The sequence below is a fragment of the Gadus macrocephalus genome, chromosome 4 (assembly GCF_031168955.1).
Source record: "Gadus macrocephalus chromosome 4, ASM3116895v1".
Lineage (NCBI taxonomy): Eukaryota > Metazoa > Chordata > Actinopteri > Gadiformes > Gadidae > Gadus > Gadus macrocephalus.
In genome coordinates this window covers 12,141,929-12,166,317 of record NC_082385.1, presented here as the reverse complement: position 1 = coordinate 12,166,317, position 24,389 = coordinate 12,141,929, and the positions used below count along the sequence as shown (strand labels likewise).

Genomic DNA, 24,389 nt, shown 5'->3' with positions numbered 1-24,389 from the left:
GGAAGGGCCCCCCCTTCCTGCCCTCGGGGTCCGACCGGGCCAAGTTTCGGTGCGGAGGTCCCAGTTAGGCCCTAGAATAAGGTATTAAAATTTCAGGGCGGTAGGACCTTCCTATCTCAAAAACTGTTTTTCCACCACATTCTAAACCATTAGGTCTTGCAGGCTACACTTCTGAGGGGCTTTGTCCAAATGACACTCCATTTGGGAAAACTTTTTTATCTCTAAGGGCTAGAACTCCAAATCTCGGATATGTCGTACACGGGGCCCCGGGAAATGTGTGTAAACATTTTAGCATCCCTAGCTATCTTGAAAAGGTCGGCAAAGGGGCGTGACCTCCAACAGTACAGTAAATGTACATAAGACAGAGGTTAGTTTCTAATCCCCATTTTTTGTGGGATGGAGGTGTACATTTGTGGCTAAAGGTGTGTAGACACAGCTGGCCTGTGGCCACGTTTTTGAAGTCGGGGGTCAAAAGGTCAAAAGGAGCCGGCACCACGCCGCTTATGAGATAACAAAAAGTTAATGTGTATTTCTCTCATAACTTTTTGTCATTATTAAAGAGAGGCCTGATTCTCAGATATGCATGTTGGATGGATAGGGTGTTGGTCTGGGAAGAACTTCAGGCCAAAATCTTGCAAGCGAGCCGCTGGGTGCAGGTGCAACGAGATGGAGCACTTGCTGAGCCTGGACTTTCATAATCTTCGCTCTGTGAATGTAAAGGATGTTTGGTCGGATGTTACGACGAAGAATCATAATGTGAATGGGAATATTCTATAAATCTCTTGATATCATCTTTCGTCTCAACACTTCTGCTGCAGCCACTTAAAGTCTCAATCCGAGAACCTAAAAATATGAATCAATCCATTAGAAGTATGAAAATATCTTCCCGGTGGTGCAACAGAGCAAACAAGGTGTCCTTTGACATCAACGTTTCGAGACGATTGCAACAGTGCCACACATGATCATATTTGAATATGTTTCGGGGTAGTAATTAGCTGTCGATTTTGGAGGCCTTTATCAATAATGACCAGCTATAGATTTGCTTCCCGATGGAGATTTTTGACAAATTACATGTTAATTAGCATCTACACGTTAAGCTGAGTCCAATGAGATCAAGCTCGGCCTCTTGCTACACCGAGATCATGTCCTAGACCTAGGTGTACCATGTAAAATGCATGTTACCATTAGCTAGAGTGTCGTTCTTGGTGTCATTGGACTCAGCTCAACGTGTAGATGCTAAATAACATGTCATTTGTGACAAATCTTTATCGGGAAGCAAATCAATAGCTGCTCAGTATTGATTAAGGCCTCCAATTTCGACAGCTAATTACTACCATTAAACATGTTCGAATATGCTCATGTGTGGCACCGTTGCAATCGCCTGGAAGCGTAGATGTTGAAGGACACCTTGTTCGTCCTCTTACGCCACCGGAAAGATATTTACATGCTTCTGATTGACTAATGAATTGATTCAGCTATTCCCCAGTAGTCTGGGGTCAAAAGGTCAAAAGGAGACGGCACCACGCCGGGGTGGATCCAGATCTCGGGCAACAGCGCAGGGTTGCCAGGTCCTGCAAAAAACGTGCCCCCCACATACCGTTCAAAATCCACCCAAAATGTCCTAGAAGCATCCCAAAAAAAAAAGATATTATTGGCCAATTTGGCCAACGTTTTGAAAGTAATAATATTTGAGGGAATATTTTTTTGTTGTTGTTTTAGCAGCGAAATGCACCGTGTGCGTGTGTGCGTGTGTGTGTGTGTGTGTGTGTGTGTGTGTGTGTGTGTGTGTGTGTGTGTGTGTGTGTGTGTGTGTGTGTGTGTCTGTGTGTCTGTGCGTGCGTGTGTGTGCTTGTGTGTGTGTGTGTGTCTGTGCATGTGCGTGCGTGTGTGTGTGTGTATAACACGCTATTTTATGTTGAAATGCGACGTAATCCAGTGTTCACGAAACGTACACTGTCAACGTAGGTATGATTTTGGCGACTGGGTTGGCTCTCAGATATACGTGTTTCTAACAAGATGATATCATTAAAAGTTACATAAAGTAACAGTTTAATAACACAAACGCAGGAAGCACGTGAGCTGCTAGTTTAGCGAAAGCAACCTGACGTCGTTGAAACATGCGAGCGAGCCGATCAACTCCTAATAACTATAAAACTAAAGATCAGACACAATCACTGACTGAAGATTATGCAATTAAAAAGTATATTTCTCGCTAGAAATGTTATTAGAAACACGTTTAACGGTGAATCGGTCCTAAAATATTGCATTTCCCATTCAGATAATAAAGATTAATAAAGATCATACACATTCACTGACTGAAGATTATGTAAGGAAAATGTACATTTCTCGCTAGAAATGTCATTAGAAACGCGTTTAATGGTGTATCTGTCCTAAAATATTGCATTTCCCATTCAGATAATAAAGATTAATATAAGCTACGCCGTGTTCCGGAGCCGCGGGGGATTCTGGGAATTGGGGTTCTCAGTTGACAAATGGGGCTTTTGTTAACTTGTTTTGTTGTTAGGATTAAGTGGGGTTAATGGGTTCGGGATGTTATGTGGTTGTGTGTTGTTCTATTAACATTGTTCGTGTGTTCATTATTGTCGACACCGTCACCGAGAGTGACGTGACCATCGTTTCGCGCAGCTGTTCCGTGTTGAAGTCTCGTTCAATAAAAACCAACTCTCGTTGTCGAGCGTTCAATAAAAACCAACTCTCGTTGTCGAGCGCGCCCCCCCCCCTACAAACGTGTCTCCCCCCCCCCCTCAACAAACGTGTGTCCCCCCCCCCCCCCCCCCCCCCCCTTCAACTAACGTGTCGTCGTCCCCTACAATCGTGTGTCGTCGTCCCCCCTCAACAAACGTGTCTCTCCCCCCCCCCCCCCCTCCCCGGTCATCAACAGTCTCCCACCCCCCCCCCCCCCTAAACAATCGTGTCCACAATTTGCCGCGAAAGCCGTGAAACCCAAACCCCGAAACCCGCCTCCACAGCGGCACACGTGGATATTGTAGGTATAACACGCTATTTTTTACGTTGAAATGCTACGTATCCAGTGTTCATGGAAACGTACACCACTGACGTTTTTTCTTGGCGACTGGGTTGCTCAGACGGCACCGTCCTGCCACTCCTCTTGCCCTGTGAGTCATGTGACATCACTGCGGACCGACACCTTCCTCTCCTGCCCCCTCCCTCCTCTATCGGGCCAGTTCTCCTGTACGGCTCAGTAGTGGACAGAAACAGGCTCCCTCTGCTCGTTAAGTCATCACATGGCCCAGAGTTGCCTACACCCTATAACCTTCACATTGCCTTCACCATCAAGGATCCTCTGTAGTGTGTCTATTTTGTTGATTCTGCTGTTGACAGCCAGCAAGTTTGCACATTCCTCCTCGGACTGAGATAACCTCTGGGTGAGGTTGTGGTTTTCACTTTTCAGTTTGTTCGCCGGTCACCTGCGATTTTAAAGCTGGCCTTTCCATATCTGTCACAGAAGGTGAACTCCATATGAATGTGCAGATTAATTATTATCACATTGGTGCTTACCGCTCCTCCTTACATAATAGAGTTAATGGATTGAGTCACAAAATTACGTATCGGGTTATACTCGCAGTGGATCCCCATGAGGAGGGTTTGGCCAATAGCAGCAAGGTCAGCATGCCAAGACCCACTGCAACCGGTCTGTACCGGTTTCTCTTCTGTAAACCCACACCCCAGAGGGTGCGTCAATCACCTTTTGTGAACCTGAATGACCATGGTTTACTTTATCGCATTTTACATTCTCTGCAGTTAGCGCTGACAGGATTATTTACCATGTTAAAGTTCACCGTTTGTTGTTTGTCTGTGAACAAGCTCTCCGTGAAGCTGTGTATAATGAGTGGTCTATCTATCTATATGTTGTACGCAATGGAAAGCATTTGTGTGATGAAAATCGTTTGGTTAAATATAATAACAGAAAAACATCACAGCATGTGGTGGCCTCTCTTCTATACCTTTGGATTTGTCTCCTGTGTATTCAAGATCCAACCCTTGAAATGTCCTTATACTATCATATTCCTCATGCTATTCTGTGAAAAGTAACTCACGATCATGTGTTAATCAGACTTTTTTCTTTTCTCACTTTCAGCTCAACATTATGAGAACCACGATTCAGGAAAGGAAGTAAAAAGTAACTTTTTACACTAAATGCAGTTGAATAAAAACACAATATTACCATCATCTAGGTCATATTTTACCTATATTAAACAACCTTTTTTAAAACATGCGTTGGACACGGACCGAGCCGTTGATCCTGTGGGTTATTACATTATTACCCCGTTAGAAAGCGCAATAATGCTCAGTGCTTGAGCCTCTAGATAGTAATAACAACTTCATTCCACTAGGAGGCGCCAGAACCATGGTCATTTATACATGTCGCACTGGCCTATGGTTTGTACGTCAACAAGGCCGCCATGTTGGAGAGGGCAATATTACCCTAAAGTAACTAAACGGGGGAGCTGCCGTTTTTATGGATAAAAAGCACTTAACATTTCTCAACCGATTTTAAGGTGTCCTTTTTTATTTAAGGGTTAATTATCTACGTTGAGTATTTTTTAGACATAAATATATATATATAAAAAAAAAAAAAGTATATATATATATAAAAAATATATATATATCTTTTATATATTCATATGTAACAAATATATGTCATACAATTAAATATTAATACAAAACGATTAATTGAAATAGGATAACAAATGAAAACGATTTACTGCTTTTTATTTTACTGCCCTTATTATTTTTTACAGCCCTGCTTTGCCTCTACAGTATGGCGGCTCCGTTGACGTCGACGTCCATGATATAAATCTGTCCGGAACCGGAACCCTCAGCGCTCTTGCTGCTGCTCTCTTCCGCTCGACCCGGAAACTCATCAATATCTCTCCAGCGCTAGAATGGTTCCTCCAGTCGCAGTGTCACCGCTTATCAAGGTAAAAACTCATATTCCTTGACTTAAAATAACGCTTTATACCAATAAAGCATCGGCATATATGCAGTAGTCGACGCACTACCTTTTAAAATGTAATACAACCAACTGACCCGTACGACCCGCCTGCTGCGAAGCCAGCTCCTCATGACATTGACACCGTCGCGGTGCAACTACACGTTCTTCACACAGTGGCTTCTGCTGGAATCATATACATTCGATTCGACCATAATCTAGATATGGAATTGTGGTTATGGTTTTTATTTTGTAACGAGCAATTGTCCTTCGGTCATGAGGGATTAATCGAACTACAAGGTCAATGAGTCCTGTTCAGAGCGGACTTTGCCATGGGAATCACCTCCCTCCTCCACCTGCTGACGCTTTACAATCATACAATACACCGATCTACAGAATTATAGCTTTAGGTAAAACACACCGATATACATCTACTGCCTTGTGTACAGCTCTGTGGTTGTCAAACCATACGATGCGCCGATATACAGTTGTAATGCTTTACAATCATATGATGCACCAATGTACCGCTCTAATGTTTTAAGTTTAAATGCATTACGAAGATACTGTTGTGATACTTTAAAACCATATGATGCAACCATATGCAGCTCTGATGCTTTACTTACCGCCATACTATGCACGGATGACGTCAAATGCTTAACAACTATGCAATACACCAATATAGTGATTGATTGATAGATGGATCGATATAGTTTGGCAACGATGGATACTCTTGCTGAAACGAACCACCGTTGTCATATTGGTATTGATTTGGCTCTAACTCCCCTCCTCCAGACGGCCAGATGGTCCGCCTTGTTCCTTGGCATGCTGTATGGCAAGCAGCGGTTCGGTGAGTACGATGCCTGATCGGTGCACATCTGCATGAGTTCTGCTTCTTGTAAGACATTGCGGTCACTTAAAAGATTGGCTCAAGATAAGACGAGGTATTGTGCAAATATCAGTTCTGATGACGTGAGGTGTTGACTGATGCAGATTACAAACAAGGCTATTATTTGCGCATATTTAATAAAGATGGTTAAACAATGAACTGCTTTCACTGAACAGTAGACGGTGACCTTTTTTGTTTGTTTGGGATCTGTAGAATATGGGTTATGTTGGAGGGTTGGCTGTGGTTGACAGTATCGTTGTGTTCTTATCAAGAATACCTGGCGCCCATCGCTGCGGAGGAGAGGAAGATTGAGGAGGCGGAGAAGGCGACCAGAGAAGAGCAGGAGCGCATCGCCAAAGCACTTGCCGAAGGTAACGCATGCAGACACCCACGGCACTGTATTTAGACCTTCCGCTTGAGTCATGTATCATTTAGCGTGATTACATTTTACCTGACCTTTTCTCTTTCTTTCTCTGCAGCAAGTACGGACACCATCCTGAAGTAAAGTCCCCTTGCAGCTGTACAGTTATGATTCCACCAGAATAAAGATTTGCTCAACTATTAAGAGTGCTTCAGTTTGATTGTGTTGTCATGGGTGGCCCTTATTTGTGTGTGTGTGTGTGTGTGTGTGTGTGTGTGTGTGTGTGTGTGTGTGTGTGTGTGTGTGTGTGTGTGTGTGTGTGTGTGTGTGTGTGTGTGTGTGTGTGTGTGTGTGTGTGTGTGTGTGTGTGTGTGTGTGTGTTGCCCTTCAGTGGGAGATGAGCCCTAGGGTTATAATCCTCTTCTGCCTTAGCAGCAATCCCAGGATTGGGGTCAGATGCCTGTTGAGAAAGTGCTGTATGGACAATACCCCCGGACGTGTTGCATGGAAAATAGTAACCTCCTCGGTGACAAACTCACACTTTGAACTATAGAAGAAAAAAGAAAATGGCACACAATTCTAATGAAAATACATTGCTTTATTTACGTCATACATCCAAACTTTAAATAGTTTTATTCAGCCAATGTGTGCTAATACTCCATAGTATTATTACTCCCTATCATTTTGTGTTCATCTTAATTCTCAGAGCCTATGTCCTCTGATCAGCACAACACATTTAGTGGAGCCCCCATTGAAACGCATCTTAGTGGAACATGTTTACCATAAGAGACTTGCTGGTTCTTCACCAAAGAAAGCATTAATATAATGAATTGAGTAGTGCACTACTCTACTTGGGAACTAGAAAAATAATATTCTTGGGAAGGTATTTACAGCGGTATTTACAACATTTTGAATTACTCTGCCCTTTAGTCAACTTCATCTTGAAGTTGAGCAATCATTGAAATAATTTTAAAATTCCATTAAGATTTGTACAAAACCAGGTTTGAGAAGCATTGTTCGATCAAAATATATGTAGGAGTCCCCTGGTACTTCTGTGCTTGGGCTTCAACTAGAATTTCTGTGGCCTTTACATAACCTGATGCTATACTTTGTCTTATGTCCTTGATTCAAAGTAGGCGATTCTTAGAGACTTGTACAGTATAAAGGGGTTGTTTCGGAAGCATCTTAACTTTGTTAATGTTGTGGGAAAATGAATCCATAGATTCCTTTAATGTAGATTATGTAGAACACTTGCCAGGGATTGTATGGGTTACAAAGGTAAACAATCTTGTTTGTAAATGTCTCATGACTGGATGTAATATTAAAGTAGGGGAAACCTTCTTTATGAAAATACATTATCATGTAAAAATGTAAATTCTAAACCATTTAATATAGTATCATTTGCAGAGAAGCATACTCGCAAGAAACATACTTTTGCTTGATTAAAGGGTTGGCAATATCTACTCTAAATTTGACAGACAGAAATATAAATGTTTGTAACCAGATGTAGGATGTAGTAGGTACACTACGGTCTGTAACCAGGATGTAGCAGGTACACTGTACTGTGTGTAACCAGGATGTAGTGGGCACACTGTACGTACTATGTAACCAGGATGTAGGGTGTAGTAGGTACACTCTAGGTACGCTCTGTAACCAGGATGTAGGATGTAGTAGGTACACTACGGTCTGTAACCAGGATGTAGTAGGTACACTCTAGGTACGCTCTGTAACCAGGATGTAGGGTGTAGATGGTACACTCTAGGTACGCTCTGTAACCAGGATGTAGGGTGCAGATGGTACACTCTAGGTACGCTCTGTAACCAGGATGTAGGGTGCAGATGGTACACTCTAGGTACGCTCTGTAACCAGGATGTAGGGTGCAGATGGTACACTCTAGGTACGCTCTGTAACCAGGATGTAGGGTGTAGATGGTACAATCTAGGTACGCTCTGTAACCAGGATGTAGGGTGTAGATGGTACACTCTAGGTACGCTCTGTAACCAGGATGTAGGGTGCAGATGGTACACTCTAGGTACGCTCTGTAACCAGGATGTAGGGTGTAGATGGTACACTCTAGGTACGCTCTGTAACCAGGATGTAGGGTGTAGATGGTACACTCTAGGTACGCTCTGTAACCAGGATGTAGGGTGCAGATGGTACACTCTAGGTACGCTCTGTAACCAGGATGTAGGGTGTAGATGGTACACTCTAGGTACGCTCTGTAACCAGGATGTAGTAGGTACACTGTAGGTATGGTCTGTAACCGTACGGATGTAGGGTGGAGCAGGTTCACTTTTACCCACTGATGATTGGTCGAGGGTCTGAGGGTCCTCTACCATTCTATCCTTTGTTTTTCGTGAGCCGGAATAATTCCAACAAACAGGAAAACCTATAACTCATCATTTGGTGTTTGCCTAAATGTGAAGCCTCATGTTTGCTGTGCGTAACGCCATCGTTCTCCTCCAACGCATCGGATGCTTTCATGGCGGCTGCTCCGTGTCCTCTAACACAGAGTACAGGTCTTAGCCCCGCCTGCCGCCCCGGGGTTGGCCGACCCAGCTGTGAAGAGAACATGGGAAGGGATGGTCATCGTGGGGAACTCTGTCTGTCTGTCTGTCTGTCTGTCTGTCTGTCTGTCTGTCTGTCTGTCTGTCTGTCTGTCTGTCTGTCTGTCTGTCTGTCTGTCTGTCTGTCTGTCTGTCTGTCTGTCTGTCTGTCTGTCTGTCTGTCTGTCTGTCTGTCTGTCTGTCTGTCTGTCTGTCTGTCTGTCTGTCTGTCTGTCTGTCTGTCTGTCTGTCTGTCTGTCTGTCTGTCTGTCTGTCTGTCTGTCTGTCTGTCTGTCTGTCTGTCTGTCTGTCTGTCTGTCTGTCTGTCTGTCTGTCTGTCTGTCTGTCTGTCTGTCTGTCTGTCTGTCTGTCTGTCTGTCTGTCTGTCTGTCTGTCTGTCTGTCTGTCTGTCTGTCTGTCTGTCTGTCTGTCTGTCTGTCTGTCTGTCTGTCTGTCTGTCTGTCTGTCTGTCTGTCTGTCTGTCTGTCTGTCTGTCTGTCTGTCTGTCTGTCTGTCTGTCTGTCTGTCTGTCTGTCTGTCTGTCTGTCTGTCTGTCTGTCTGTCTGTCTGTCTGTCTGTCTGTCTGTCTGTCTGTCTGTCTGTCTGTCTGTCTGTCTGTCTGTCTGTCTGTCTGTCTGTCTGTCTGTCTGTCTGTCTGTCTGTCTGTCTGTCTGTCTGTCTGTCTGTCTGTCTGTCTGTCTGTCTGTCTGTCTGTCTGTCTGTCTGTCTGTCTGTCTGTCTGTCTGTCTGTCTGTCTGTCTGTCTGTCTGTCTGTCTGTCTGTCTGTCTGTCTGTCTGTCTGTCTGTCTGTCTGTCTGTCTGTCTGTCTGTCTGTCTGTCTGTCTGTCTGTCTGTCTGTCTGTCTGTCTGTCTGTCTGTCTGTCTGTCTGTCTGTCTGTCTGTCTGTCTGTCTGTCTGTCTGTCTGTCTGTCTGTCTGTCTGTCTGTCTGTCTGTCTGTCTGTCTGTCTGTCTGTCTGTCTGTCTGTCTGTCTGTCTGTCTGTCTGTCTGTCTGTCTGTCTGTCTGTCTGTCTGTCTGTCTGTCTGTCTGTCTGTCTGTCTGTCTGTCTGTCTGTCTGTCTGTCTGTCTGTCTGTCTGTCTGTCTGTCTGTCTGTCTGTCTGTCTGTCTGTCTGTCTGTCTGTCTGTCTGTCTGTCTGTCTGTCTGTCTGTCTGTCTGTCTGTCTGTCTGTCTGTCTGTCTGTCTGTCTGTCTGTCTGTCTGTCTGTCTGTCTGTCTGTCTGTCTGTCTGTCTGTCTGTCTGTCTGTCTGTCTGTCTGTCTGTCTGTCTGTCTGTCTGTCTGTCTGTCTGTCTGTCTGTCTGTCTGTCTGTCTGTCTGTCTGTCTGTCTGTCTGTCTGTCTGTCTGTCTGTCTGTCTGTCTGTCTGTCTGTCTGTCTGTCTGTCTGTCTGTCTGTCTGTCTGTCTGTCTGTCTGTCTGTCTGTCTGTCTGTCTGTCTGTCTGTCTGTCTGTCTGTCTGTCTGTCTGTCTGTCTGTCTGTCTGTCTGTCTGTCTGTCTGTCTGTCTGTCTGTCTGTCTGTCTGTCTGTCTGTCTGTCTGTCTGTCTGTCTGTCTGTCTGTCTGTCTGTCTGTCTGTCTGTCTGTCTGTCTGTCTGTCTGTCTGTCTGTCTGTCTGTCTGTCTGTCTGTCTGTCTGTGAGTCTGTCTGTGAGTCTGTCTGTCTGTCTGTGAGTCTGTCTGTCTGTCTGTGAGTCTGACTGAGGCATCATGCCCAGATGAAATGACGACATGTATTGGGCTATTTATATAAACAGTGTGATGAAGATCAATTCAAAGCTTGCCGACAAATACAGGATAGGGGAAGGATACGAATGATAAATTATATGTATATGTGTCCTTGATACTTATTATATTATATATAATAAGCATATATTATTTTCCTCATACATTATATATGACAAGTATCCTAAAGGAGCCTTTATTATGTTTCTAATTATCATAAAAGTATATATCAAGATCTTGATACTTATTATACTATATAACTTTATTAATCCCCCGTAGGAGAAATTTGTTTAAAAAGTTATATGTTAGTTTAAAGTTATATCTTATCTTATCTTATATATAATAAGCATCTCTTATGTTATTATATCTTACATGATGAGTATCCTTGAGAAGCCTTTACAATCTTTCTAATCATAATGTAAATGAAGCTATGTATATGTAGATATATCTAAATATATCTATATGTGTAGAGAGAGAGAGTCATCTATATATAAAGCTACTGCTTAGATATTGATATAATGTATAAACATCCCACCTTTGGGGCCTGCTGGGGCCTTGGCCGCCTTCTCCTCCTCCAGGGCCTTGAGCTTGGCCTCGTACTCCTCCTTGCAGTTGTTCCACTCCTTCCTGTTGTTCAGGATGCCATCCAGCATGGGAGTGATTGTCGGGTGGAAACGGGAGAACTCCTGGACCCCAAAAGAAACATACACACACAGAAACATAAGGTATTGTTGACGTACACGATGACATTGTAATATTATTTTGTGTAAGATAAAAAATAGGACATGGGACAAACAATCGTTTGGTTTGAATCACCAAATGATTGATGCTTTCGTTGTATGATTTGTATGATGTAGCGACCAGTACCTTATAGACAAAGGTGCAGACAAAGTCGATCGATGAAACCACACTGCATCTTTGGAAGTTCGGCTGATTTAGTTCGATCCATCATGGGCTAAGAGGGAGAGAGAGATAGAGGGGGAGAGAGAGAGAGTCAGAGAGCAGGCCAACAGACGGTGAACACAGCCTGGCCATAAGAAAGATCATCGCAGCCTGCTATGGTGCAGCTTATTTCATTTGATTAATTTAAGTACTTTTCCTTCTGCTCTCAATGGGTTTTACTCTCAAATTACGCATAATTTTTGTCTCAAAAATAACCTTGATTCTAAGAGCGGACACCAGATGATTTTTACTTTTTAGTACAACAGGGTTGTAGAGGCGTCGGCGTTCACGCAGGCCTTTGGTATGTATAGTATAACGGCTGTGTGTGAAGATGTGTGGAGCTTGGTCTGGCCAGCAGTCGATTCAAGAGAGGGTTGAGCTTACTGGACACTTAAAGTTCCCTATAATTTAGTGGCTAGATGCCAATAAATTTTAGTGGCTAGATGCCAATAAATTCTACAGACACACACATACATGTTTAACCAAGTCTATAACCAAATCTTTATTTTCTTTTTTATGACATCTCATCCACGATAAGTCTGTGATAGTTTTGATGCGAGGGATATGTAAAGATGCTTATCTTAATATCTTATTCTAACTATTACAAATCAAGAATTGGAACATTAACAGCAAGAAGCAGTGAAATGAAACGACGTTGAGCTCACCAGGACCCAGTAAACAATGAGCCGTTGGGACGGATGAAAGAAACAACAGTTTCAATAGTGAAACTCACAATAGGCTGCTGATCCAGAACATTCCTCTCCAGGTCTCCTTGCTCCCAGAACTCAGCTGCCACCAACAGGGCCACCTGCAAGGATCATGAGCATCATCTCAACACAGGTTTACATCTACAGGGTACACACACATGACTTGATAACGGTGAGACTAATTTATATAGGCAAGGCAAGGCAACTTTATTTATATAGCACTTTTCACACACAAGGCACATATAGCACTTTTCACACACAAGGCAGACTCAAAGTGCTTCACATATAAACATTGTCATACAATAAAATAAAATAATAGATAAGTAAAAGAAAACATATGCAAAGAAATGAGTAAAATAGAAAGTTAAAAAGGCATTTTAGTATTCAAATAGAAAATAAAGGCGAAGTTAAAAAAGCTTTTTAGAAAGTGCAATGTAAGATTTAGCAGAATGCTAAAGCAAACATAAAAGTCTTCAGTCTTGTTATAAAATGTATTGGTTGTTATTTGTGTTTCTTTCTTTCTTTCTTTGTTTCTCCCTCCCTCCCTTCCTTTTCCATCCTTCTCTTCTATTTCGCTCCCTCCTTCCTTACCACCCTCCCTCCACCCTCCCTCCCTCCCTCCCTTGTGTAACAATAACAGCATCACATGGAGTAGCTCACCTTGCTCTGCACCTCCCAGGGCTTAGTGATAGCAGATAAGTCACAGGCTGTCATCATCATCGCCCTGACATACAAAATGAACACGTTAGGATATGACTTATGAAAGCAGGCAACATCCTGCGCACCACGCGTGATGTGTTGGAGGGCGCTTGTCCCACTCACATGACAATCTCCTTCCTGGTGGTTTCCAGAGACATGAAGTCCACCCACTTCTTCTCATCATCATAGGTTTTCGATAGGTCCACGATCTTCTGGAACATGGTCCTCTTCCTGGTGGGGAGGGGGGGTGGGGGATACCAGTGTGATGTTCCAGTACTAAAACAGGTCGTTCATAAAGAGCTTGGACCATCTGAAGCCTGGAGTATTAAAACAGGTCGTTCATAAAGAGCTAGACCATCTGAAACAGGTCGTTCATAAAGAGCTTGGATCATCTGAGAGCTGGAGTATTATAACAGGTCGTTCATGAAGAGCTAGACCATCTGAAACAGGTCGTTCATAAAGAGCTTGGATCATCTGAGAGCTGGAGTATTATAACAGGTCGTTCATGAAGAGATAGACCATCTGAAACAGGTCGTTCATAAAGAGCTTGGATCATCTGAGAGCTGGAGTATTATAACAGGTCGTTCATGAAGAGCTAGACCATCTGAAACAGGTCGTTCATAAAGAGCTTGGATCATTTCATGAAGAGATAGACCATCTGAAACAGGTTGTTCATAAAGAGCTTGGAGCATCTGAGGCCCAGAGTATTAAAACAGGTCGTTCATGAAGAGCTTGAACCATCTGAGGATGGGGAACAGGGAGATTGAGGCGCAGCCTACTTGAAGTACAGAGCCAGGTCCGTGGCGATGATGGCGATGTCCATGAGGTGGATCACATGCTCATGCTGTCGCCTGTTGAGGTTCTGGTAGATATTCAATTGCTGCGAGTGAGACAAACAGGGATAAGGTCAGTGAAGGACACCCACTGTACAATATAGATAGAGATAGAGAGTTCTTTTTTTAAGAAAGCATGATACAGATACTACAAATAGGGAGGGTTCTGAAAAAATATCGTCAGTTCCCATTGGATACCACGGAGCATACTGCACATGCCATACATCCTTGACATTTGTTTCTGTTGCCCTCCTTCGGTTCTCACCTCGTCAGCTAAGAGGAACTTGCCAATCTCTAGATGGTGTCTTTCCATAATCGAGGTGCCGTGCAACTTGGCCAGAGGATTGCCTGACCTGTTGGATGAAAGGAAACTACCGTGAACATAACGCCCTGAACACAGCAAAACATCACACACCAGGTCATCTGGGTTTCAGCATTCCATTCCATCTATGGTGTAGCGAGTGTTTAAAGCGTTCAGAAGGGGATTGAAATAAGTGCATTTCTACAATGGGCTGAGACAAAACCTATAGACACTTTTATTAAGAACGTTGTTGTCCTGGCGTTTTGGCTTGTCTTTCCGCCGGGGGGAAAGTGGCCTATTGCTTGCCAAGTTTGTGTTCTCTGTTTTCACAGACTCCCAGCTCCAGCAACATGATCAGTTGACACAAATAGGAAGCAAAAGAAAGTGAAACGCAGCGTTGGTTGGCCCAGAACGGAGAACGTCTGCTACCAGACACAAGGTTCTTCGTACATTGGTGAGAACACACAGCAGGGCCAGCCAAAGCGTCTGGTACTTACTTGGTCTGGTAGAGGTTGTTGGTGCCCCGGTGATCGATGTCGTGCAGGAAGCCAGCGGTGATCATAGCCATCACCTCCAGGTCGGTGTAGTATCGCTTCAGCAGCCCTGTCTGAAACGGTGGAGAACAACACGTCAACTTTGGGTGAACAGGGCGGGCTGCAGCTGGTGCAGTGTTCACTGAGGAGAGGACAAGGGTCAGGTTAGGGTTTTTAAGGAGGAACAGGAGAAGGTGCAACGATTTAGCCTGTTTAGTGATGACCAGTAATAGTGCCGTGACCACAGCGTGATCAGTCATCAGCAGAGTGCTAACATTTGTGATCTGGTTTCGCCACATAGGATAGAGCACGAATGATGGATGAATGCATGGACAAATACGGAATGCATGAATGGCACAAAGGAATGAATGAATGACTAGATACCGTTAGGAGTGTGAACATAGTCTGGCCGACATTGAAGCCGTGGCGCCAGTTATGGTAGGTGATCTTCCTGTATCCCTTACTGATGGAGTACATGAAGCGCACTAGCACCTGGACAGAAAGAAGGAGGGAAAGAAAGAAAAAGAACAATGGTTTGTTTGGAGTGTTTAGTACCTCTTTAAATTAGGTATAAAGCGTAAAATATAATCAAAGAGATATATAATCATCTCCTTGCATAATGACGGACCAGACAGAAATGGCAGAAGTCTGATGTCCCTGTGCTTACCTCCTGGGGTACCTGGAACTTCTTGACCACCCCGACCTCATAGTACATCTGGATCCCACACTTGACCAGCTCCATCTCTGTGCAGTTGAGGTCTGAGAAGTGGAACTCGTAGATCTCAAACTTCTTAATGAGCTGAGGGAGATTCTTTTTCTAAAGATAAAATGACCCAAAACAGTATAAAAAACAGCATTAAAGAGAACCAGAAGAACACACACAGAACCAAAAGAGAGGATTCACATATTGTACTAAAGTAGTACCCAACACTCCTGAGGTCTTCCACAATACCAACAAGGTACATAGCAGTAAGTGACAGCCGTTAACGGATTCTTACCAGGATCTGCAGGAGTTCGTCCTCCTCACAGTCTGCGGGTTCAGACCCATACAGCTCTCTTGTGTTCTACAAAGACAACAATGTTATGTTTGTAACCCCGATAACAATGAAAGAGCACTAGTGAATGAGCCATTAGCACCTCCCTGGTGAGGGGTTCCAGTCTCACAAACCGCCTATGGAAAAACTCTCTGCACACTATAATGAAAGACACTTCGGAGAAAGTCATCCACCAAATGGTGTTTATTGATTAGACGGAGGCCTGTGATTAGAGGACAGTTGTCACGTGGGTGTTGGGACTGACCAGGATGTTCTGCAGCTCGTCGTCACGACACTTGACGTGGTACATCACCATGTCCTGGGCAATGTCTTTGCGGTTCTCCAGTTTGTTCATCTTGTCGTATGTGTCCGTGTTCAGAGCTGACCAGCCTAGGAACTGAGTCAGGGCCTACAGATACAAAGCAACATGTCCTTAAGATAATGAGGTTCAAACTTTAGATATACCTGCCATTGTGTATACTAGGGGTGGGACAAAATATCCATACGGTGATATATCTTTTTTAAGAATTCATTTTGCATTTTTATGAGTTAAACAATAAATATCACCCCAAATATTTATAATTTAATTAATAAAGTAAGGTGCTCTAAACAGATTTCCCTGCTCCTCAAGGTGGCACTCTTAAATAGCCAAAGACAAGTAACTGAAGTTCCGAACATGAATAAAGACCAAAATACAGCAATTTACCAAATTGACCTCAGTCATTTTGTACTCATCGTTAGACATACGTCGTGATATATCGTCATAGGATTGTCTGACAATATATTGATTGTTGCAGAATCGCTTTATTGCGATATTATCGGTAATGAGTAAAACTACACTAAAGTTGCCACCACAGAACATGCAAGACTCAGACCTCCATAAGCTGTTCGTCCTGTTCATCAAAGGGCTTTCCATCCTTCCTGTTGTAGAAGGTGGCCACACCCACTATCTCTTCCTTCTTGTTGACGATGGGAAGGGACAGAACGTTCTTTATGGTCCAGCCACTGCTATCCAAAGGCTCTTTCTGCAAAATAGTTCAGGCCAAGTTTAGTAATTAGTAGACATCATATATTTCGGTCTGAATGAATAGCAGGGGAATGAATTGACATGGGGAATCTAGGCTGTTACCTGGAATTGAAACATGTCCTCGGCGGAGGCATTCATAATGTTGCAAATCTACAGAACAAAATAAGAGAATGTAAGGTTTAAGTTGAAATCGTTTTTTGAATATAATATACAGATATAAACTTAACACAAAAAGTAAGGAAATTTGTGTTTGGTTGATTATTTCTCTGTGGGAACAATGCTTTTTGGCAATAAATCTCATATTCCGTTGGAAAGCCTGTATAGTTCCCTATCAAGTGGTGCCCCATTTGTAAGGAGCATGCTCTTGTGGGATGAGCAGCAGAGCTGAGTATGTGGGTTGCGGCCATGAAAAATGTGCCAATGCCAAACAGCTTATTCTGCCATTGACTCGGTTGGTGTTTGGTGGATTGGATGATTGAAGTTTGAAGAAACAAGACATATTGGCAATTTAATAATCTATTAATTTCACAAACAGAAGCCTCAGTAATGTGTGGAAGAACCATACACAGCCACAACAGCCTGGCACCTCCTCCTCATGCTGGTCACCAGCTTGGTCAAACACTGCTGTGGGATGGCTTCCCATTCTTCAACCAGCATTTGTCGCAAGTCAGCCAACGTGGTTGTGTTGGTCACCCTGGCACGAACAACACGCCCAAGCTGATCCCACAAGTGTTCAATGGGGTTTTCAGGACTGCTAGCAGGCCAGCTCCATCCTCTCCACACCCACATTCTGGAGGTAGTCTCTGATAAACCCCACCCTGTGGGGGCGAGCATTGTCATCATGGAGGATAGAGTTCGGTCCCAGACTGTGGAGATATGGGATTGCCACTGGTTGCAGATATCATCTCTATATCTCTCTGCATTGAGATTGCCTCCAATGATGACAAGCCTCGTTTTTCCAGTGAGGGAGATGCGGCCCCACACGGGGCAACGATCAGCATAGCATCCTCCGCGTCTTCTCGACACTTTGACCCTACGATCCAACTGCCGTAGGCAAAATCTGGACTCATCACTGAACATAACGTTCCTCCACATGTTTCAGTGCATGTGTTGCCGACACCAGCGCAAACGGGCCTGACGGTGAAGGGCAGTCATGGCAGGACTCCTGGCAGCCCATTGAGACCGGACATTGGCTGCGTGTAGTGTGTTCCGGATTGTCTGGGCAAAAATCCGTCTGACATATCGTCCTGCAAACCTTGACTGGAAATCTGTAGAAGACAGCCTACGGCACCTAAGTGCTGACAGTGTGATGAAATGGTCTTCTTGGGGTGTCGTCTTCTTGGGACGCCCACTTCGCGGCCTGTCTTTGACATCCCCCATTATATGCAACTTGGCCTTCAGTTTGGAGAGGGTACTAGGGCTCACTCCAAATAATGCCGCAACTTGGTTTTGCGAAACACCACCTTGAAGTTCCCCTATCGCAAGGGCCCTATCCAGATCAGTCGAACGCGGCATGCCGATTCTTGGAGCAGACACTTACTGACTGTAGCTGTACTTACAGTAGTAGGTCCCATGCTCACAGGTGCTGCCAATCAGGTGTCAATCAGGCACCTGATTGGCAGACCCTGGGGGTACAAGAAGCTCAAAACAAGTGTCAATAGCAACAGCAAAATAACCTGTTTGGTAATGGCAGAAAAGATTTGGCAAATTTTTCATGGGCGCAACCCACATACTCAGCGCTGCTGCTCATCCCACAAATGCATCTTCCTTACAAATGGGGCACAATTTGAAAGGGAACTAAAAACGCTTTCCAACGGTATAAGATTTATTGCCAAAAAGCATTGTTACCACAGAGAAATAATATACCAAACACAAAATGTCCTTACTATTTGTGCTAAGTTTATGTATAGAACAACTCACAAATCCACTCTCAGCAACGTAGACGGGCAGGCCACTGACCAGTGCCCAGTGGTCTGCTGGTGGAGTTCTGGGACAGATGGAGAGGAGGCCATGTTAGAAGGTTCAGCCACCATTATTGTGCCAATTGTTCTATCTTGGAATGGGGCTTATTCGCCTCACGGCAATCTTGGTTGCTCGCATTTAAAACCAAGATGGTTGAATGAACCCCTTTGTATTTTACAGTGGGTCAGATATGTAAGGATACAGGAAAAAGTAGTAGGATTTACTCACGGTATGACCTTAATCTCTTCCTTGCCGTGTAAAATATAATCAATCACTTTGTAGAATATGACTTCCTAAGTGGAAACAAATGAAGAAAATAGGAAAGGAAACGTTAAAAAAGCAGATTGAAACCAATAGTATTCTCTACTGAATATTAACCTTTAACCTGCCCTATGTAAATTGTCCCCTTAGCAGCCTCTAGTGGCTTGAGTTGCAGCTACAGTTGCAGCTACAGTTGCAGCTACAGTTGCAGCTACAGTTGCAGCTACAGTTGCAGCTACAGTTGCAGCTACAGTTGTAGCTACAGTTGTAGCACGGTTATAGCGACAGCTACTGCTGGTAAGGGCAAAAGTGGACCAGAATAAAACTTTATTTTGAGAATAATTCCCAGGATGGTTTGACTGGGCGATGAGCACATTCTATTCTCGAGAATTTAATTTTTACGGAGTAAATAGCCTCGGTAGAAAAGGGACATAGTGCAGGTTGAATGTATTGCTCGTACCCTCCCATCTGGTGTCAATGGGCCAGAGTACGGAGGCTGCTCCCCCATCAGCACCGGCCAGATATCAAAGAACTCCTAGAGGAAAACCACAGAATCCCAATATACACGTTAGAATTAACTCATGTTACACCCTGTAATACATTCACATGAAATTAAGGCGCTTAAATGTCGGTTGTCGGCATGTTTACAGATGCAAGCATGCACACACACCACCCCTATTTACGCAAACACACGCGCGCACACACACACACACACACACACACACACACACACACACACACACACACACACACACACACACACACACACACACACTCACATTCTGATTCACATTCACACTGCCACTCACTCTCACATCCACGTCTCCGTACCTTTTCCTTGGTCATGTCTAGCAGGCCTACGGAGTAGCGATCACAGTTGAGGTAGGCGCGGACCGTGTACAAGGCTTTGTGGAACTGTCGCTCTATGTCTGTCAGCTCTTCAAACACCTTGTTGGCAGACCACAGAAGAAGCTGGGGGAGAACATACACACACACACACGTCTTGATTTCTGCATCAATTACACCTCAGCAAAGTCCTTTTGGTCTTAAAGTAGTAGCAAAGTGGAGCCCTCTCACCTGTCCTTTGCGTGTCTCACAGTTGTGTAAGTAGCTCAAGTGGAAGATCTTCAAATTCAAGGTGGCGATTTTAAGGTACTTGGTAAAAAGCTAAGGGACAAAGATTAAGAGTGTGTGGATCACATGAGAATGCATCTTATTATATATATATATATATATATATATATATATATATATATATATGTTTTTAGATATATAATAGCCTGCTAATCATAAATCACACGAGATTGAACATCAAGGTCAATTAAAGAAAAAACTTGTACTTTTACTATGAAACAAATCTATAAATAATGACAATACAAATATACATCATATCTGTGTACACTTTGGTTATTAAATAAATGAGTTAGCTCAAGTGCTTGAATGTGAGTGTGCTTGCTGGCATGGCTGAGTGTGGGTGGTGTAGTAGTAGTCACTACGTCGCAGACACGTAGGCGTATATCCATTTAACGGCTTAGGTTCTTTCTGATTGGGATGACATGATTACACCTGGTGGATTAATGACCACATAGACGTAACAGTGTGAAGGATGTAGGATGGCTAAAAGGGAATTCCCTACTTGGTAGTGATTTCAGCCCACAGGTGAACTTTAGCTCTGAGCCTTAGAAGCAGGGCATAAAAGTTTGTTACACAATAAGTACATTATGTATCGCCACTTCTATGACCAACCCTACTTTGTCTGTTATATATTTTTATGTATGTGTGTGTGTGTGTGTGTGTGTGTGTGTGTGTGTGTGTGTGTGTGTGTGTGTGTGTGTGTGTGTGTGTGTGTGTGTGTTGGTTCAGAATGTTTATATTTATACAGGTATACAGTATTTACTGTACATCTGAATCCATATTCAACAGCTGTATTTTCCATATACACGACATTGGAGACTATATAATGGGAATAGAAATATAGTTCTGCATGCGTGCATGCTTGTGTTGCGCATGTTTGTGCAGGCCTTCATGTGTGTGCTATGTGTGCATGTGTGTGTGCACACGCGCGTGCATGCGTGAGTGTGCGTGCATGTGCTTGTCCGTGTGTTTGTGTTTGTGCATGCGTAAGTGCGTTTGCATGTATGAGCCTGTGCATGTCATTTTCCATGTGTCAGTGTGCGTGCACGTGCGTGTGTGCATTCATATGTGTGTGTGTGTGTGTGTGTGTGTGTGTGTGTGTGTGTGTATGTGTGTGCGTACATGCGTATGTGCGTGTGTGTGCGATGCTTACGTGCATGTGTGTATGTGTGTGTGTGTGTGTGTGTGTGTTTACGTGTGGCGTTATGTCTTACGTCCTCATCCTCTGCGTTGAAGAAGGGTCCGCTGGTCTTGTTCAGGGCCATGATGACGGCCACCAGGTCTTTCCCGTTCAGGATGGGTGCGGCCAGGATGTTGCGCGTCTTGTATTCCGTGAGCTCGTCCACAAAGTCACTGAAGTGCTGGTTCTGCATGACAACAATGTTTGGAGATGGCCACACTAACAGTGAATTCTTGACATGTAGTCTCTTGACTCGTATGACTATGCATTGTATTTATATATTTTTTTAAAGATTAAAGTTATGCAATATGTCCATATTGACCTGACAATATGAAATATGAAATCAATATGAAACATGAAATCAATAGTATCCATGCCGATGCTCCTTGGAAAAACCCTCACCAAGACAAAATACATTGTTTGCAAAAACAAAATACATGGTTGGACTAATTGCACTAGACAAGGTTTACAATCAGTTTGTGTTTTTCTCGTTTTTGGATCATGTAATTGCAGTGCATTAAAGCGAATACATCCCAAAAGTCTTGTGATAAACTGAAGCTGGGAGTCATTGGTAGGCCTATTCTTAACAACCCTTAATAACCTAGTCCTAAACCCACCAAAACCACTATGTAAAGCTCTGTCGTTTTATTTATTCAGTGTGAAACTGTTAGCACTATGGAATTCCAGCTGACTTAAGAAACGGGCCAATTATCCAAAGCATTGCATGATGGGATATCAAAATAAATGGATTAAGTCTCACAGGGGGATTTGGGCGGTTATCCCCAGAGGCTAACACAGGCAGTCCATCGCTGCTCGCTTATGTAGTCTCCTTTCAGACCGTTTATAGACATAATACAGAGATGAAATGCTGATTTCCCTTATTAATAGATATGTGGAATGTTATTATAACCATGTGACTGAAGTATAGGATGGTTTCACATGACGTCCCACACATTCCAAGCCGCCATCTTGGCACTTTATCACCACACCAATAATACTAACTGGTTGCTTGGTATCCTCAAATGTGTTGTCAAGAAGGACCAACATGGCAGCTCTGAATATATACTCTTGGAGCTTTGATACTAACTATTTCGGTGATAGATTGATTCAGTTCTGTCACACCTGGATTTAATGAAATTTAAGAGCCGTGTAAACCACTGTGGTTTAACTGTCCAACACTTAACATTGTCAAGGAGATGCCGCCAATCTTCAGTGGCTTTTTCGTGGTATTATGTAGTGTTTATTCCTCACTCTATGAATAGCTAAGCACGGGGATATTATTAATATAAACGTAAATCATTAGCATTAGTATAGTACTGTCTGATTTTGACTACCTCCTTCACGTCTTTGACATTGACCGTCTTCTTGGTCTGAGCCACGTGGCCCACCAGCCCTAGGTCCAGCGGGTACACTATCTCCGAGTCCGGCTGCACCACGCAGTCGTCGAACTCCGACGTGGCGTTGACGTTGAAGAGCCGGGTGGCCAGCTCCCCAACGCCGTTGCGCTGCCGGTACATGAACAGGGAACACCGGTCGGCGTGGATGAGTGAGCTGATTCTTTTCAGTATCTTGAACACCACCTTCTCCATGTTGACGTTCTCCTGCATGTCTTTGATCAGCTCGTACATGATTTGGCTTTCCTCCACCTGGAATGGAGGGAAAGCAAACGAGAACGGTACTCATTCGGATACTAATTCAACAGTGCACCTTTTTTTGGAATTTGTTTCCCAATTATGCGGATAAATGTATGATAATCATGAAACTCATCCCCTACTTTATATTTATATTAACTTGGCCTACCCTGAAAAAAGATAGAGGTTCTTTATATCGTCTACCTCAATTAAGGTTGCCTACACATTTCCCGCCATTTCTATGCATAAACCACACAGATGTTGAGAGATATAATAAAACGTAAGAAATATATTTTTGGGGATAATGAAGGGACCGGTAAAACTTACAGGTTCAGGTCGTCAAGAAGCACATTTCTTCTTTCATAAAATGTGGTTAATTCTTATGACTTCTCACTACTGATATTTTCCTTCTTACATTTTGTAGCATCAGTAACATACCTGGCTGAGCTCATCAAACTGGCTGAAGTCCACCTGTTTCAGTGGGATGCTCGCCACCTTTGAAATAGAGTCCGGGTTCATTTTTTTGGCAAAATATGTTTTAGTAAACGCCGGGTTTCCGTCCAGGAACTTCTGTACATCCTCCTTTTGTTCCGCCATCTCCTGGTCCCGATCTCAGAATCTTTTCCTCTAATTTTTTTCTTCTTGGTCAGGTCAAGTGTATTGAGAGCCTTCCAAGGCAAAAACCAAACTAAGGCTACAATAATAAAAATAAACTAACAGCAAACACCAACAAAAAGAAACATTGAAGAGCTAATCAATTAATCAACAAAATATTCAAATTAAATCAAATTTTTGTATCCAACAAAATCGCCCATCTGACAGAATGAAAAACGGACACATTCAGAATGTGTGTGTAAAAAATAAACAACAGCCAGATTCTATATTAGTGTTTAAAAATAGAAAGTAAGGAGAGAGAGACGGAGCCCAGTGTTGGTGGAGGCAGGGCGCGCGGAGGGGCTGAATCCATTCAATCCTCTGTCATCAGCAGATAGTGCTGAAGGTTAGCCGGGATCTGCCCGTACTAAACTGATCAGCTGATCACCTCCTAAACGCTACCAAGGCCAGGTGACCCACAAGCCCAATGGGGCCCAGTCCCCTGGGGTGAGGAGTGGGTTAGACAGTCACACCACCATGCCAATCTGAAGGCCAGTTTGTGTAAAGGACCAATACACACCATTCATTACAGCTCATTTCTGGTTTTGGTTAAATAAATCAACTTTACTGTTAACTGTGGGGGGGGGCTCTACTTGCTGAAAAATATTTATGACACATACAATGGTCAGAGTCACAAGGAAGTTAGTACATAGTTTAAGGATATATATTCTTCTGTCCTGTTATGCTTTTACAATCATACTATTTTACTTTACATCTGCTACTACAGGATTCGATACATTGTATTTCTCTGGTAACTCTGTTCAAACACAGACTCACAAGCTCTTTAAGTTCTTATTAAAGCAACCATCCTCAGCCATAAGCCCTATTTGGTTAGGCCACTGGCTGATTATCTCAGCACCCTGAATCCATCTCCTTCCGTGCGTCTCTTCTGCGGGCCCTTTATTCACGACTACATGAGGTGGGGTTAACGAATACGTTGTCATTTTGTGTTTCTTTGTGTCCCCATTTTCATGGGGTATCAC

At 43.5% G+C, this 24,389-nt stretch overlaps 1 protein-coding gene across 1 annotated transcript; it reads right to left on the bottom strand.

The window, feature by feature from the left end:
* Window positions 1-6,799: 6,799 nt before the first annotated feature.
* On the bottom strand, window positions 6,800-23,807 carry LOC132456085 (rod cGMP-specific 3',5'-cyclic phosphodiesterase subunit beta-like). Its single transcript, XM_060050269.1, is given in 24 exon segments — window positions 6,800-8,781; window positions 11,044-11,194; window positions 11,376-11,408; window positions 11,410-11,463; window positions 12,184-12,258; window positions 12,818-12,881; window positions 12,980-13,087; window positions 13,636-13,736; window positions 13,955-14,042; window positions 14,488-14,597; window positions 14,908-15,015; window positions 15,191-15,340; window positions 15,522-15,587; window positions 15,823-15,966; window positions 16,433-16,582; window positions 16,687-16,734; window positions 18,505-18,571; window positions 18,775-18,839; window positions 19,268-19,342; window positions 19,639-19,779; window positions 19,885-19,974; window positions 21,156-21,308; window positions 22,456-22,767; window positions 23,191-23,807. Coding segments are annotated over 24 exon segments (2,568 nt in total). The 5' UTR covers window positions 23,350-23,807; the 3' UTR covers window positions 6,800-8,725.
* Between the last annotated feature and the right edge of the window lie 582 nt (window positions 23,808-24,389).